Source organism: Taudactylus pleione, unplaced genomic scaffold, assembly GCF_031769625.1.
Source record: "Taudactylus pleione unplaced genomic scaffold, aTauple2 ptg000046l, whole genome shotgun sequence".
NCBI lineage: Eukaryota > Metazoa > Chordata > Amphibia > Anura > Myobatrachidae > Taudactylus > Taudactylus pleione.
This window is the reverse complement of record NW_028284448.1, coordinates 6,833,269-6,850,283: the sequence shown is the minus strand read 5'-3', so window position 1 is coordinate 6,850,283 and position 17,015 is coordinate 6,833,269. Positions and strand designations below refer to the sequence as shown.

Sequence of the window (17,015 nt, the reverse complement as noted above, 5' to 3'; positions counted from 1 at the left end):
CCAATAGTAATGCCCCCAATAGTAGTGCCACATGAGTAATGCCACCAATAGTAATGCCCCCAGTAGTAGTGACCCCTGAGTAATGCCCCCTATAGTAATGCCCCCTGAGTAATGCCCCCAGTAGTAGTGCCCCCTGAGTAATGCCCCCAAGTAGTAGTGCCCCCAGAATAATGCCCCCAATAGTAATGCCCCCAGTAATAGTGCCCCCTGAGTAATGCCCCCAGTAGTAGTGTCCCCTGAGTAATGCCCCCAGTAGTAGTGCCCCCTGAGTAGTGCCCCCAATAGTAAAGTCCCCTGAGTAATGCCCCCAGTAGTAGTGCCCCCTGAGTAATGCCGCAGCTGTAGTGCCCCAGTAGTAATGCCCCATATAGTGAAGCTGCTTAAGTAAAAAAAAACAACCTAATACTTACCTTAAGCCCCGCTCCTGCGTCTTCTGCCGTATGCTCCGCGTGGCTGCTCCTCTAACTATGGGAGAGACGTCATGACGTCTCTCCCATAGAGCACTGCGGGAGCCGACGTCTCTCCCATATTGCACTGCGGGAGTCGACGTCTCTCCCATATTGCACTGCAGGAGCCGGAAGCCGGAGCTCAGGAGTGAGCTCCAGCCTCTGTCTGCCACTGGCGCTGTGAGGAGGGAGCCGGGCGCCCGTTGGTAACAAAATCTCAGCGGGCGCCCAGCAAATGGAGCCTCCCTGCAGTGCCGTGCTAAGGTGGGTCAGTGGAGATGGAACTGGTTCCGTCTCCAAATAGAAGTGACGGAACGCAGTTCCGCCCCATTCCGGCCCACTTTAACTCCTGGGTATAGTGTATTACACTGCATATGGAAAAATTTCCTAAACTGGAGAAAATTAGTCTTTTATGTTTTTTTTCATGAAATCATCAAATCATGGGCCATATTCATCATCACTTAATTTCTACAAAAAATACATTCGGGGGTCTATTCATCAATACATAATTATCACTAGTGATAATTATGTTTTAAACTTCCTGCGAGTTTAAACAACATTTTGGAGGCATTCATTATGCCTTATCATGCCTCATCATGCCACATTGCCTAAAGTATCACTTCCAAAAAGCTTCTCTTTTTGCAGAGTCAGCTTTTCGGAATTGTGATCCTTTTCCCCTGTAGCTGAGATGTCCATAAGGACTTACGCAAACTGCACATGCGTCATCGCCGCTGGCGTCTACCCCCCCATGCGCCAGCCACGCCAACCCTGCTACTATCTGTAACCACCAATCACCTCAGCTGTGTTCTTCGGATCAGCTGTCTCCGCATCGGAGCAATGTTTCATTGTTCTGGTGGCTATGCATCCACCGCTGCTGTTCGCAGCAAGTTGGATACCTATTTATTGGGGGCCGCCCAGTCCCCGATAATTAGCATAATGAATGGACCCCTCAATGCAAGTTCTAAGCCTAATTATCTCCACATAATTTTATGTTATGATGAATAGACCCCTTTGTCTTATGACATCACACAGCAGTATATTATTAAAGTTTACAACAAGAAATAAAGTATTCTCCCAAAGTGATTAGGTTTGACATTAAAGTGTGAAAACATTTTATTCATAATAATGATTTTGAGGGCCTGTTGAATTATTTTCTCTTTTCATGCATTAGCTAATACTTGATAAGAACATTCAAAATAGAATCAATAGCTTTAAAATTGGTTATCCAAGCAAAATAGTAATTTTCACAGTTCAATTCAAAAATCTGTAAATGTAATCTTAAAGATGAGATGTACTGATTTACATAGACAATAATGCAAACAAATGTATTATTTTTATAACTCTCGGCACATAGTCCTGTGTTCTTTTTAAAACAGCATCAAACCTTTTGTATAGATTAAAGGAAAACATCTCCGGCAAACATTATAACAACATACTTGTGTATGGAGTGGACAATTTAATTGTATTTAAGTATATCCCTATAATTATAATAGTCTCAAGAAGACATAAAACAATCGATCAATGTAGAATAATTGAATGTGAACACCTAAGCTGTTTATGTTTCTGTGAATCATGCCTTGGCAAACAGTGCTTGAAAATATTATAGACAGCCGGCTATACTACCCATATTTGCGGTTAATTTGCCAAAAATATACAGTAACACTCTTCTTAATGCTGCTACATAATATCTCAGCCATTGTTTTATCTGGCTACAGTGATGGAAGTATGCATAAAAACAAGCTGCCACCAACTCACCATTCAGGAAGCGAACTAATTGAGTCTATTCTTGTTCGAGCAATCAAAGCACAGCTGCAGGGCATAACTATAGTGGGTGCAGGAGGTGCCATTGCTATGGGGTACATAGGCATAGGGGTGGCCATCCACCTGGGCCCACCTCCCCTACACCCAACTCACATTGGCACCATAGCTGAAATACGCACTGTAGCAAAGCTGCTGGGAGAGACGCTCCCAGTTTACTACTGATGTGGCTGAGGTAATGTCTGCGGGCAGCTCCTCTGTGTGTCTCTCCACTGATGCTGAAGTGATTATAGTAGCAACAGTGATGAGACGTTCAGCTGAAGAGATAATGGGATGTAGTTTAACAAAACGCAAACATAGATGACCACTGCGCACCCTGGTGGCAGCAAAAAGGGGGATATCAAATGTGGGTCATCTACCACTAAACCATATTACCACAAGAAAAACAAGATATCTCCCTACTGCGCTCTATCTCTCCCACCGTACATGAAATCACAAAAAGACATATGATGGGAGAAACTAATATTCAATGTTCTAACATCAATTACAGTCCTGATGGAATTCTTTTATCCTTGGTGTAACTCAGAGACTGTCCCTTTATGTGTCCCAATTTTCCTCCCAAATGGAATTCCTCTGCATAATGTTCCTCAGAGAGGGGAGAGAAGAAATGGAAAAAACTAATAGTGTAGTACGTCACAAAGAGGCGTATCACAAAGTGTCTTCAGGAAAATAGTTACATTTAAGAAACTATGGCCCTCATTCAGAGCCGTACGCTCTGAGCAGAGCGCACGCTCTGAATGAGGGCCGCCCTCCATAATTATGGAGCGTCCTCCTGGACGCTCGTATAGCTGTGGGTCACCACCCACAGCCTATACGAGCGTGCAGTTTGATGGCCGCGATGGTCGTGACCATCGCGACCATCGAAACTGCGAGCCGGAGCCTGCGGTTGAGGTTTTCAACCGCAAGCCCCGGAGTGATTTTGGCTCTATCAGAGCCAAAATCACTCCCACTGACATCACTAGTGATGTCAGTGGGCCGGCTTCTGACGGTAGGCGTTCCCGTCAGGGAGGCACGCCCCCGGCATGCCCACCAAAGGGGGCGTGCTGTCAATCAACATCGACAGCACGCCCCCTTTGATCAGACACAACGAGCGAAGGAAAGTCCTACGCTCGTCGCGTCTGGCGCATGCGCACGACGGAGCTCCCGCCGTCGTGCGCATGCGCAGAGCACAACATCGACCCACTTGCGAGCGGACAGCCGCTTGCGAGTGGGTCTGAATCAGGCCCTATATCTTCCACCATAACAAAAAATGTCATACTATACTCACTCTGACCAACAGAGGAGGCCTCTCATAATGGTATCTTTAAATACGATTCCTTAATCCCAAAACACTTGTTAAGGGGAAATAAGTGAAACCCGAGTGGAAAATTTCATACAGAAGTAGGTGTACCCTACTCACAGTGTACTGTGTAGGGCCGTGCTCATAAAGGATTCTTTATAGACTTTCTGAGTTACTTCTTCTCTCTCCTCGTCGTTCTCCTTTATTCACCTCCCATTTGGGGTTGGGGGGAATTACAAATAAATGAAGGGTTCTGTCAGGAGATGTGATTAACTCAAGCAATTTATTTATGATAACAACACTAAAAATGGCTAAAAATAGAAATAAACAAAGCACTGGTCACCAGTAAACAGAAGAAGATGGTAAAACATATGACCTGGAGTGGAGAGAATAGTCCAAACTTCTACACTGCAGGCAATAGATCTCCTGTTCACACAATATGGACCTCATTCAGAGTCGGTCGTTGCGGCTGCACGGTCGTACGCCACCGATGTTCGCTAAACTGCGCATGCGTAAAGTTCGCAATGCGCATGCGCAAACTAGCTGCTACGATCAGAAATTTCTCTCTCCTTGAACACAGCCAGGTCGGTAGTTTGAGTGACAGAATGAGGCGTTTGTGGGTGGTAACAGGGGAAGGTGCTTGAAAATGGGGGAGTGGAGATCCGAACGCAGGCGTGTCTAATTATGCGAACGGGGTTTTATGGGAGTGCATAATTAACAGAGTAGTGTCACGGCAGACATGGGTGGTTTGTACACTGACCTGATCGTAGTGCTTAAGAGAGGGTATGGTCAACCTTAAGCTCTACGACCAGTTCCAATGGTTACCGATGGTCTCGATTAATCCTTATATGGCCGGAGATGACGTGTAATGCGTACGAGAAGGGGCCGTATTTTTTGTCTTACGGCCGCAACCTCCCTTGGTCGGCCAGCTAACGATCCGATCTTAAGGACGCAACTTGCGAGTGCATCATTTGCATATCCGGCCCCTTTTCCCTTACAACCGTGCGGCCGCAACGACCGACTCTGAATGAGGTCCTATGTCCCTTAGCCCTTTCCACCGTGTTTCAGCATCCTGTCTTTTTCAAGATGTATCTTCTAGGGCTAAAAAGTCTGTCTTATATACCATCAAAATGGGGAAGTCCCTCCTATTAGGGGGCAGGACACTGGCCAATCGGCAATTAGTTCATCTACAATGAAAAGACATATATATATATATATATATATATACATATATATATACATATATAAAGAGACTCAACATGCTGGCACTCTGCTTTCCAACAGTATGCTCCGATGCACAAATTCACATGAGAATACCATAGAAAAATAAATGGCACTCAGGGACGGCAAGTAGAAAAAATATCACCGCTGTATTAGTCAAACGTTTTCAGGGTAAAGACTCCGTCATCAGGACTCCACATACAGATACAAAAACATATCTGTATGTGGAGTCCTTATGACGGGGTCTTTACCCTGAAAACGTTTAACTAATACAGCGGTGATATTTTTTCTACTTGCCGTCTCTGAGTGCCATTTATTTTTCTATGGTATATACATATATACATACAGTATATACCCCTACCTTCTGGAGTATGCTCCAGTGTACACTATTTAGATGCTTCACTTATAATACAATTGAGGTAAATAAAAAGCAGTAGAATGGCAGGATGCGTTCCACCCTACTGCCAGAAGTATTGTTTCTCTATTACTAATCTGGAGACGTAGTAATGGGGTTAGGGGGAGGGTTAGGTACCGGGTTAGGGTTAGGCACTAGAAGGGGAGGTTAGGTTTAGGCTGCGGAGGGAGAGGTTAGAATTAGGCTGCAGGGGGAGGTTTGGGGTTAGGCTGCGGGGGAGGGTTAGGTTTAAGTTGCGGGGGGAGGGTTAGGTTTAGGCAGTGGGGAGGGAGGATTAGATTTAGGAATAGGGGCATGGTTAGGATAATTACCAACAGGTTTCGTATCCTAACCCTATCGGGATGCCGGCATCGGGATGCTGACTGCCTGGATCCCGAGCACAGGCATCCCATATCCAGCCCGAGACAACATAAGGCAAAATAAGAATGCAGGATGAACAGGGCCCGTGTGGGTTTCGAGATAACATAGGGTGGGACAGTTGCATACTATAAACTGGGGCACTACTTTGGAGCATACCATACACAGGCAGCATTGTGTGGTTGTTGAATATTATACAATGGGGTAATGATTATGATAGAAGAAGGTGATAGTGATTTGAAGGTCAGTGAAGATGATGAAGAGAGTTAAAGATGTTAATGCAATAAAATGAAAGCCATTAGCAAGCACACCCCTGTTTTAGCAATAGCCATACCCACATCGTTGGAGCACTGTGAAGAGAAGGGTCTCTCTAAGAGCATTGAGGGCCCCTTAAAAATTTTGCTATGGGGCCCACATAGTTCTAATTACGGCCCTAGAAAAGCACATGAGAAATGTGTCAGTGAGGCAGAGAGAATGCTTAAGAGAGTTAGGGGTACTGTATATTAATCATTGGTTGCAGTGGGGCTATTTAATAGAAAATTATTGCTGGGATAGAGGCTACAACAGGTCCCGGTCCTGGTGAAGAGGTTTGCAGTAATGCTACTTTACTGCTATCTCTGGTGCTGTGCTGTAGCCATTCATGCTCAGACCAAAGTGTGATAGCCAGAGATAAAGGGCTCTATTTACTACAATCCGCATTTTGAATGCAGATTATAGTGCGATATTACCGACTGAATTCGCATTGCGAATTCAGGCAATATCACAGTGATTTACTAAAAATCCCTTGCAAGGACAGAGCTTGCGAAAAAGCACTGTCCCTGCGAATCCCCTCCGCAGCCTTATCACAGTGTTTTCGCAAAAAAATACAGTGACAAGTGCCGACGCATGCGCCAACCGGCTATCGCTAAGTCCCGCCCCCCATTGCTAGGTCCTTCCTCCCGTGATCACAGGCCCACCCTCTCCACGACCCTGCCCACTGATGCGCAATGGCATCTGTTGTGGCCAGGGTTGACTGGGGAAATCCCTGATGGGCCCCACCCCTTCCTCTAGGTGTCATGTTCTAGGCTATGCACTGAATTGTACATTATTACTGTATTAGAGGGTCAGGGTCAGTGGAGCAGTATCACTGATAAACATTGTTTCTTGGTTTGCTTCAATAGAAAATACCTCAAGATTTGACTAATTATTAGCCAAGCAGCTGTGTTGGCTGGCCACACCCCTTCAGGTGGATGACCACACCCTTTAAGCATTATGTTAATTATTGGGGGCCTGGCGGCCCCCGATAACGAAGTACTCAATTCGCTGTGAGTAGCAGAGGTGCATACAAGTTCACCAAAGCAATTCAACATGCTCCTGTGCGGAGACAGCTGATCCGAAAATGCTCCAGCAGTCAAGCTACGAAAATATTATATTTTCGGTGTTTGATGAATTTAGGCCCCCATACTAATGTATAGAGACTGTGGGACAGATTGGGGCTGAAAGGTAAGTAGGAGATATCACTGATATCTCCTGCATTACCTATATAATGAATAGCCCTGATTCTTAATTTCTACAAACGCAGGTAAAAATTATTTTGAGGAAAAAAAAAAAATGTTGGTAACGCGAGTTTAACATTTGGTTTACTACAAATTTGTACAGTACCTTGTTTCTTTTTTCAGTAGTCCTTATCATCAGTGGCGTAACTAGGGTATTTGGAGCCCAGGGCAAATTTGAAAATGGAGCGCACTCCACCCCCTTGTGTGCGCGCCGAAGGCATGCACGTCGAAAAATGGGTGTGGTCACTTAAAAATGGGGCGTGTCAACAAGACACACACCCCTTTACCGTCACTCAGAACATTCCTATCCATATGCACCTTAACCCCAGGAGTGCCCCTTATACAGTACTCCCAGTATGCAATGTCCCCAGTTGTGGTCCCTCTTATGCAGGCCCATAGTAGTGCCCCTTATACAGTACCCCCAGTAGTGGTCCCCCTTATACAGCCCCCCATTAGTTCCCCTTATTCAGTGCCCCAGTAGTGGTCCCCCCCAATGCTTTGCCACATGTAGTGGTCCCCCCCTATGAAGTGCCCCTTATATAGTGCCCCCAGTAGCAGTCCCCACAATGCAGTGCCCCCAGCAGTGGTACCCCCCTTATGCAGTGCCCTTTATATAGTGTCCCCAGTAGTGGTCCCCCTTATGCAGGCCCCCAGTAGTGCCCCTTACATAGTGCCCCCAATAGTGGTCCCCCCTATGCAGTGCCCCTTATATAGTGCCCCCAGTAGTAGTCCCCCCTATGCAATGCTCCAGTAGTGCCCCTTATATAGTGCCCCCAGTAGTAGTCCCCCCTATGCAGTGCTCCAGAAGTGCCCCTTATATAGTGCCCCCAGTAGTAGTCCCCCCCTATGCAGTGTCCCCAGTAGTGGTCCCCCCTATCCAGTTCCCCCTGTAGTGGTCTTCCCTATTTAGTGCCCCCAGTAGTGGTCCCCTCAGTGCAGTGCCCCTAGCAGTAAGCCCCTTATATAGTGGTGCCCCCAGCAGTAGTCCCCCTCCCCCCATGCAGTGCCCCCAGCAGTAGTCCCCCCCATGCAGTGCCCCCAGTAGTGATCCCCCCTATCCAGTGCCCTCTGTAGTGGTCCTCCCTATTTAGTGCCCCCCTGTAGTGGTCCCCCCTATATAGTAGCCCCTGTAGTGGCCCCCCTTATGCAGACCCCCAGTAGTGATCCCCCCTATCCAGTGCCCATTATACAGTGCCCCTGTAGTGGTCCTTCCTATTATTGTCCCCAGTAGTGGTCGCCCCAGTGCAGTGCCCCTAGTAGTAAGCACCTTATATAGTGCCCCCAGAAGTAGTTTAGTAGTTTCACCCCCCAGTAGTAGTCCCCAGTAGAAGTGCACCCAGTAGTAGCCCCCCTCATTAGTATACACCAGAAGTGCCCCACCCCCAGTAGAGGGTCCCCCCAGTAATGGTACCACCACCCCATCCCCCGTTGTGCCCCCAGTAGTGCAGACACATTAGAAAAAAAACCCCACCTACCTGAATCCACGCCCCGCTCCGAAAACCGTTCTCGCTCCCGTCGCCGCCATACGTCAGTACTCCCGGGCTGGCACGCTCAGCACTATGGGAGAGACGTCATGACATCATGACGTCTCTCCCATTACCCACTACATGAGCCGGAAGGCGGAGCTCATGAGTGAGCTCCAGCCCAGCTCTTGCAGTGGGCGCTGCAGCCAATGAGAGTGTCTGACTCTCATTGGCTGCTGATTCACACACACATCGCTGCCGCTCGGTGGTGATCTGTGTGCAGCAGCAGCAGCCAATGAGAGTCGTCTGACTCTCATTGGCTGCTGATTAACACACACATCGCCGCCAGCACTGGTGGCGATGTGTGTGTTATGCACAGCATGAGCCCACCTGCCACCCTCCTCCTGGCGCTATTGGGCAAGTGCTCAGGGGGAGGGAAGGGACTCGGCTGTGCAGCACAGGACCGGCGCTGGGAAGCCTAGCGCCGGTACTGTGTAAATGTGTAGCGCTGACCGCACACACTGCGGTTGGCGCTACACTGCCTAATTAGGGCGGGCCGGTACTGTGGCCGGGGGGGGCCCCCAGCACCGCCGGTCCTACGGTGCCCAGGGCACATGCCCTGCTCGACCCCCTTAGTTACACCACTGCTTATCATTAAGAGTGTAATATGTAGGTGCTTATTCTATATAACTTTTTCTAATATTCATTATGCTTGGTATTTTGCTAAACACCATCTTTATCATTAACATAATATTTGTAATTGCTGCTGTGTTTTAATAATTTATTGTGATATAAATAATATGCTACTTTCATAAACTATGTGAATATCTTTGATAATACCCTTCATACATTACACGGTTCCCATCATTTGACATAAGTCATTTTTTTTCTGAACTGTGGTTGTTAAACTCTTTATTTAACCCCTGTTTTATTTTCTAGCCATGTATGTCATTTTAGTAGTTCTTTTTTAAACTGAGAACATTAATGGCTTGTGTAGAGAGGACATACCTGAAATTTTAACAGGGGCTTGAACACTTGCAATAAAATGTATATGTCTGCTACTACTGTAACACCTGTACTGGCTTTCCCTAATGCTTTGCTACACTATTTGCTAACCTTTATGCATTTTAAAATTAATTTAAAATGAAAACTTATATGCTCCTCCCCTCTGTTTCTGTTTACCTTATCGTGCATATTTATTAACCAGAGAAAAGAGTAGCACTTCTCCCTGTCGTCTATGAAAGACTTTCGCCATGCAATCTCAAAGCATGGTGAAGCCTATTTCACAAGATTTGCGTTAGTTCCAGCTTCCAGTACCACAATCCTTCTTCTGCAATCGCCATCTCAGGATGATGGCAGGAAGGCAAATTGTATGCAATTATGCTTCTGCCTAATCACCTCCCAGGAACACCCACTAATCCTCAGCTCTTGCATCAAATTTCCCATCAGTAATCAACGGTATGCATGCGCAGTGCGACTTAAACGCATGTGCAGTACTTCCATCAATGACCAACTGTGCGAATATTGCCATTGCATGCAGTTAGTGACAGCGTACAGCTCTGAATAAGGCCCTAATTATTTGAAAGAAATAAAACTATTTTTGGATATTTAAAAAATATATAATTTTTGTAAAACAATGGAACTCAATGTCTCAGCTGCTGTGGTACCCCTTTGAAGCGGCACCCCTCTGAGATCTGCTGCAGTACCCCTCTGAGATCTGCTGCAGTACCCCTCTGAGATCTGCTGCGTTACCCCTCTGAGATCTGCTGTGGTACCTCTCTGAGATCTACTGCGGTACCCCTCTGATACCTGCTGTGGTACCCCTCTGAGATCTGCTGTGGTACCTCTCTGAGATCTGCTATGGTACCCCTCTGAGTTCTGCTGCAGTACCCCTCTTAGACCTGCTGTGGTACCCCTCTGAGATCTGCTGTGGTACCCCTCTAATAGCTGCTGCGGTACCCCTATGGTACCTGCTGTGGTACCCCTAAATACCTGCTGTGGTACTCCTTTGACATCTTATGGGGTACTCCTCTGATACCTGCTGTGGTACCCCTCTGATATCTGCTGCAGTACTCCTCTGATACCTGCTGCAGTTCCCCTCTGAGATCTGCTTCGGTACCCTCCTGATATCTGTTGCAATACCCCCCTGATGCCTGCTGTGGTACCCCTCTGATACCTGCTGTGGTACCCCTCTGATATCTTCTGCGGTACCCCTATGATACCTGCTGCAATACTCCTCTGATATATTCTGTGGTACCCCTCTGATACCTGCTGTGGTACCCCTCTGATATCTGATGTCGTACTCCTCTGATACCTGCTGCGGTACCCCTCTGGTACCTGCTGCAGAATGGTACCCCTCTGATACCTGCTGTGGAATGGTACCCCTCTGTTACTGCTGCTGTACCCCTCTGATATCTGCTGCAGGACCCCTCTGATAGCTGCTGTGGCACTCCTGATACCTGCTGTGGTACCCCTCTGTTATCTGCTGCGATACTCCCCTGATATCTGCTGCGGTACTCCTCTGATACCTGCTGCTGCACCCCTCTGATATCCTCTGCGATACTCCTATGACACCTGTTACGGTACTCCTCTGATATCTTCTGTGGTATCCCCCTGATATCTGTTGCAATACCCCTCTGGTATCTGCTGTGGTACTCCTCTGATATCATCTGTGGTACCCCTCTAATACACGCTGCGGTACTCCTCTGATATCTGCTGCAGTATCCCTCTGATATCTACTGCGGTACTCCACTGATAGCTGATACGGTACTCTTCTGATACCTACTGCGGTACTCCTCTGATATTTGCTGCGGTACCCATCTCATATCAGCTGCAGTACCCCTTTGATATCTGCTGTGATACTTCTCTGATTCCTGCTGCCGTACCCCTCTTATATCTGCAGTGGTACTCCACTGATATCTGCTGCAGTATCCCTGATACTTACTGCGGTACCCCTCTGATAGCTGCTGCGGTACTCCTTTGATACCTACTGTGCTACTCCTCTGATATTTGCTACGGTACCTCTCCCATATCAGCTGCGGTACTCCTCTCTTATCACTTGCGGTACCCCTTTGATATCTACTGTGATACTTCTCTGATACCTGCTGTGGTACCCCTCAGATATCTGCTGCTGTACCCCTCTAATTTCTACTGTGGTACCCATTTGGTAAATACACCCTTATGCTCAAAATGCGTAAGTCCTCCTAAAACAGATGTTTTTGGGGGATTTACCACATTTTTGGACATTATAAATAGGATTCTTAAGGTGTTTAAGTGTAAAACTTATTGCATTAATCCAACTGGGTGCCGTGGCACCCTGGAGTGCCTCACCACACTTGCAGAGATGCCTTGAGTTGATGGCTCAGTACCAAATAAAATGATGTTTAATAAGTGTGATAGGCAAAACCAGTGCTAATGTCTGCCAATCAAAAAATATGTTGACAAAAAGAAGCGCAGCCTTGTCAACCACCACATAAGAACCTAAGTGTGATATATAAGCACAAACATTTGGCTTAGGGGTGCCTTGGAAAAAATACTGATACTCTAGGGTGCCGTGATTCAAAAAAGTTTGGGAACCTCTACATTAATCTATGAAAACTGTCTCAGAGATCAAGGCTTGGGAAATGAATAAAACTACTTTCGATTTAAGCAGGAGAGAGGCTAATAAGGTCCCAGATGTTGAGTAACAACACTGCACATTGTTGTAGATATTATTCCATCTAAAATGGTAAAATATCTTTATCCCAAGATGTTTAACAGACCTAAGTCTCTATTCATGTATATTATAAAATAGCAACTGGAATATACTGTATCTCTATATATCACATCATATCAATTCGATATATAGTAATGTTTTGTAACCATTCTGTAATACTTATCTGTCTGGCAACCTCCTCTAAAAACAGGCCCCTCTGATATCCCAGCAAGCAGCGCGAAGACAGTCATATCTGGAGTCCGATATGTCTTCTTTCCACTGCCAGTGGCGTCCCTACCTGTCTGTTCACCCGGTGTGGCAGGCTTGTCCGCACGCCGATAAATTAGGGGGCATGGCCACGTGGGTGGGGGCGTGGCATCGCAGGCTGCCCTGAATACCCGTTTTTTTTTTTCTCACCGGGGGTGCGGGAGGAGCAGGCTGGCCTTGGGGACCAGCCTGTGTGAAGTGCTGGCTCCCTCACTGTGCTAGGAGCCAAGTGCTGCACGTAATGCAGCACCCGGCTCCTGTCACTGAGAGGAGCCAGCACTTTGGTGACACCCGGGAGCGGCCCCCACCCCCCTTGTGACGCCAGTGCAACTGCATATGCCCTGGCATTGCCTTGTGCTTCAGCGACCACCCTTGTCACATGGCAGACTCTGGACACAAGGGGGAGGAGCGACGGGGAAGGAGCAGGAACAGTGAACTTTACAGCTCCTCTCCCCCTACTGAGGCAAACTTCAACTCATTTCTCCATCTCCAGGTGGTGAAATGAAATGGAGGAGCGAAACGGAAACATGACATTTCCATTCTTCTCTGATACGCTCTCCCCATACTAGTCAATGGAGAAGCATTATTTACACCAAATAGGGGCACCACTGAATAAATCTTACACTTCTCCACGTTATATCCCTTATTGAATATGACGAAGCAGCACATAGCCCTGTTTTCTTAAGTGCTTCATTGAACAGGGCTTTTCACTACTGCATGTATGGGACCCCTAAAGGCTAGTCATCTGTATGTAGCAACATAGCTCTGTGGGTGCTTGAGCACCACCAGTATTGTAATGCAGCTGCCAATAACCATGTATGGGATGTAGTCATGTGACCAGAGGCTCACAATCCTAACAGCGGAATGCCGGCTAGGGATTTATGATAGGCATAGAAGTACCGACGCCTATCATAATCCCGGCGCCGGAATGCCATCCCGAACGAGGTAAATCCGGGGAACCCTTAGTGTTAGCCACAGGGTGGGCAGGGTTAGGAATAGGGAGTCTAACGGGGTTAGGGTTAGGTTTTTTGGGGGGAGAGATTAATGTTAGGCACCCCTAGGGGGCAGGGTTAGGGTTAGGCACCACCAGGGAGAGGTTAGGGTCAGGCACCCCCCCGGGAGTGTTAGGTTTAGGGAGCGGTAAGGGGGGGTTAGGGTTATGCAACCCCATGGGTATGTTAGGGTTAGGCACTAAAGGGGGAGGTAGGGTTAGGCACCACTAAGGGAGGGGGCAGGGAGGTTAGGGTACTTCCCTGCCCTTTGTCGGGATCTTGATCCTGTCGGGCATTCGCTGTCGGGCTAAACAGCCGCCGGCATTTCAATCCCATTCCCCATGTACAGTATATGCATAACATTTGTCAGTCAAATGGGAGGTGGGATAATATGAGTACCCCAATCATTTTACATAGGTTGGCTACCGTGCACAGCAAGAGCTATAGGATAGCTCACATGGCAATGGATGTGTGATCCTCTAGACATTTGCAGACTAATTATTTATGATAATTTATACTAACCTATATACAGTATCATTAGAATTATGAAAGATTGCATTTGAAAGATCTGTCTTTCTTCAACCTCACAATGTATATAAGAAATATGATCATTTTAAAATGGACCATGATCTCCCAAACCAACTTTCAGGTAACAAAGTTAAGCCCTAGAGGCTTATACCATGACACATATATGCTTATACTTTGTGCTTACTGTGCTAAACAGGTTTCCTTCACTTTAATATAGCTATGGAATGTAGGATTGACATATTTTAACCATATCATGCCCAGTTTCAATTTATGAAAAAATAGTCTCTACTTAAAGAATTAAAGGAGATCTCCAGCTAAAAGTCCAGGTTCTTTAACAGCATTGGGGGGGAGGGATGGAGGGGAATTATTAACTTTCTAATGAGCACCATTATATGAGGTACACACTTGGCCGACGGCACCACCGTCCAACAAACCCAGCGACTATGTGACAGATTTTGGTAAGCATACACACTTACCAATCAGCCTCACGATATGTCTGGCCAGACATCACAACTGGGTGGGCATTTAAATATGCCTATCCAGTTGTGATATCACTGTCGCTAGTTCATGTGGCCAGCATATGGGTGGGTCTTCTGTACACACCTGCAAATGTGAATGATATATAATGGAGATATATCGCATCTGCCGTGCTGCATGGCTGATGCAATATATCTGTGAGAGACGTTGTCCACTGATGTATTGTGTGTAAACACGAGCTGATGCATTAAACGATATATCATTCGCCGGCTGTACCAACAATATATCGCCTAGTGTGTACCCAGCTTTAGCTTTAAACTACTTTCACCTGTTTAACCTGGTATAAGTGTAGGGAGCACTACATGTTGAATTATGTAGCTGGTGCCCTGGTCATTGGACCCCGTCAGTTATAAAAATTCCGGGTAAAGTTTCTTAATAGAAAGAAAAAAGATAACTTGAGGTCTCCTTTAATTTGTGTTTAAAGTACAGTACTTTAAAGCAAGGCAGGATTTCTCTTCTAAACTGTTTTAGGACAATTTGCTTTAAGATTACATCTCTACTCCACAATATCTTATTCTACTCTTATATAAATAAAGTTTGATATTTTAACTACTGAGCAAAGAACATTCAAATGCCTCTTTCAATATTATCTGTGCAAATTAATGCAGAATAGAAAGTGTGATTCGTAGCACCCACACAATTCACACCACAGTCCAGCCTTGCAATAAAGCATATATTTACTATACATGGTACAAAACTATATCATTAATTGAGTTAACAGTACAGTGCATAAAATATATACTGTATATATATAATTTTATATATATATATATATATATATATATATATATATACTGTATATATACTATTAGCCTAATAAAGTAAGCATTTACACTGTGCTAAAGTAACGTTCCTGACTTGTTTAAAAATCATTGTTATTACTGTTATTATTCTTACAAGTAGTTCGCAGTTATTCTTGAAGGCAAGTCTTGGAGTTTCCTTAGCATAGTGTTGCTGGGGAAAATTTTCACCATGTCCATCTTCATCTCTAGCCTGAAGGGAAATATAATGGCCTATTTAGGGACGTGTAACAAAAATTCCTGCATTCATAACAAGCATAAATGCAAAATTGAAAACAGAAAATATCACATATATATATGTCACATTACTATATATGAATAATGCATAATTTTGATAAAATGTCCATGTCAACAACTTTAAAACAGAAAATGCAGATGTGTCTAGTATGCTGAGGCTTATTTAATAATATTGTACACATGTGCCCACCATAGAAAGATTATATAAACCAGAGGAGTACATACAAATGGCGTATCTTCAAGTACCTATGTATCATATGTTCATCATGAGATATTTGAATTTTTGTTTAGTTAATTCTGAAGATGTCTACAAGTGCACCTAAAAGATAAAAACATACTATGATAGTAATTCTGAACCACACACTATAATGGCCCTAAGCTGGGTGTGTCGCGTGAATGCATGCGTAACAGGGGAAAACTATATGTAATATATATTAACTATAGCAAAATTCTCTTTTCAAACATACTGATACGTTTTCATGTTTTTTGCTTTAGAAATTACAAAATTTTAACCCTGTGATCTCACGTAAAAAAACATGTACTATACAATTTCTGTAATAAATCTATGGATACTATTTATTTTAAAATTACTCACATTTGATAAATTAAATTGATATTGACAGATTGTTACAAATGGTAGGATACTCGCGCTGTTCACTTGGTTTGATGTGTCAGGGATATTGTGGGGAAAAATTCCTAGCCTCTAAAATATAGGAATACTTGTCATCATTTGTAACATTTATTGACAGATTTTTATAGCTGTAAAAATAAAATATCATTCTACTGGGATTTCTTGTGACAAGGATTTTTTTCCACATGTAAGGATGGAATGGGACTGAAATGCCGGTGGCTCAAATCCCGACAGAGGCTGCCCAACAGGATGAAGATCCCGACAGAGGCAGGTAAGTACCCTAACCTCTCCTGTCCCCTCCCCCTAACTCTAACCCTCCCTTAGTGGTGCCTAATCCTAACCTCCCCCCCGGGGGTGCCTCACACTAACCCCCCCTTACCGGTCCCTAACCTAACCCTCCCGGTGGGGTGCCTAACCCTAACCTCTCCCTGTGGGTGCCTAACCCTAACCCTCCCCCCTTGGGGTGCCTAATACTAACCTCCCCGCCCCCCAAAACCTAACACTAACCCCGCTTACTGCCCTAAACCTAAACCCCCCCCCACGCGGCTAAGAAGATGTGCGGCCCGTACTTACCTCGTTCGGGCACGCGTCCTCCTGGATTCCAGAGTCAGGATTATGATAGGCGTCGGTATTTCGACGCCTATCATGAATCCTTTGCCGGCATTTAGTAGTCGGTCACATAACTACATCCCTGTAAGGATGGATTACTGGGGAATTCCGACAGCAGGGATTCTAGTGTTTAGAATGCCGATGCCGGAATCCCGACACTTATCAGAATACCGACGCCAGCATCCA

General features: G+C 45.6%; 1 protein-coding gene across 2 annotated transcripts in view; it reads right to left on the bottom strand.

Annotated features, from left to right (window-relative positions):
• The window catches only part of SOBP (sine oculis binding protein homolog), a 212,192-nt gene that overhangs the window by 57,789 nt on the left and 137,388 nt on the right, over positions 1 to 17,015 (bottom strand). For both annotated transcript variants that reach the window (XM_088460445.1, XM_088460446.1), the window contains exon 5: positions 15,450 to 15,545. In XM_088460445.1, the coding sequence (XP_088316571.1) occupies positions 15,450 to 15,545 (96 nt within the window). The remainder of the gene's footprint in view (positions 1 to 15,449; positions 15,546 to 17,015) is intronic.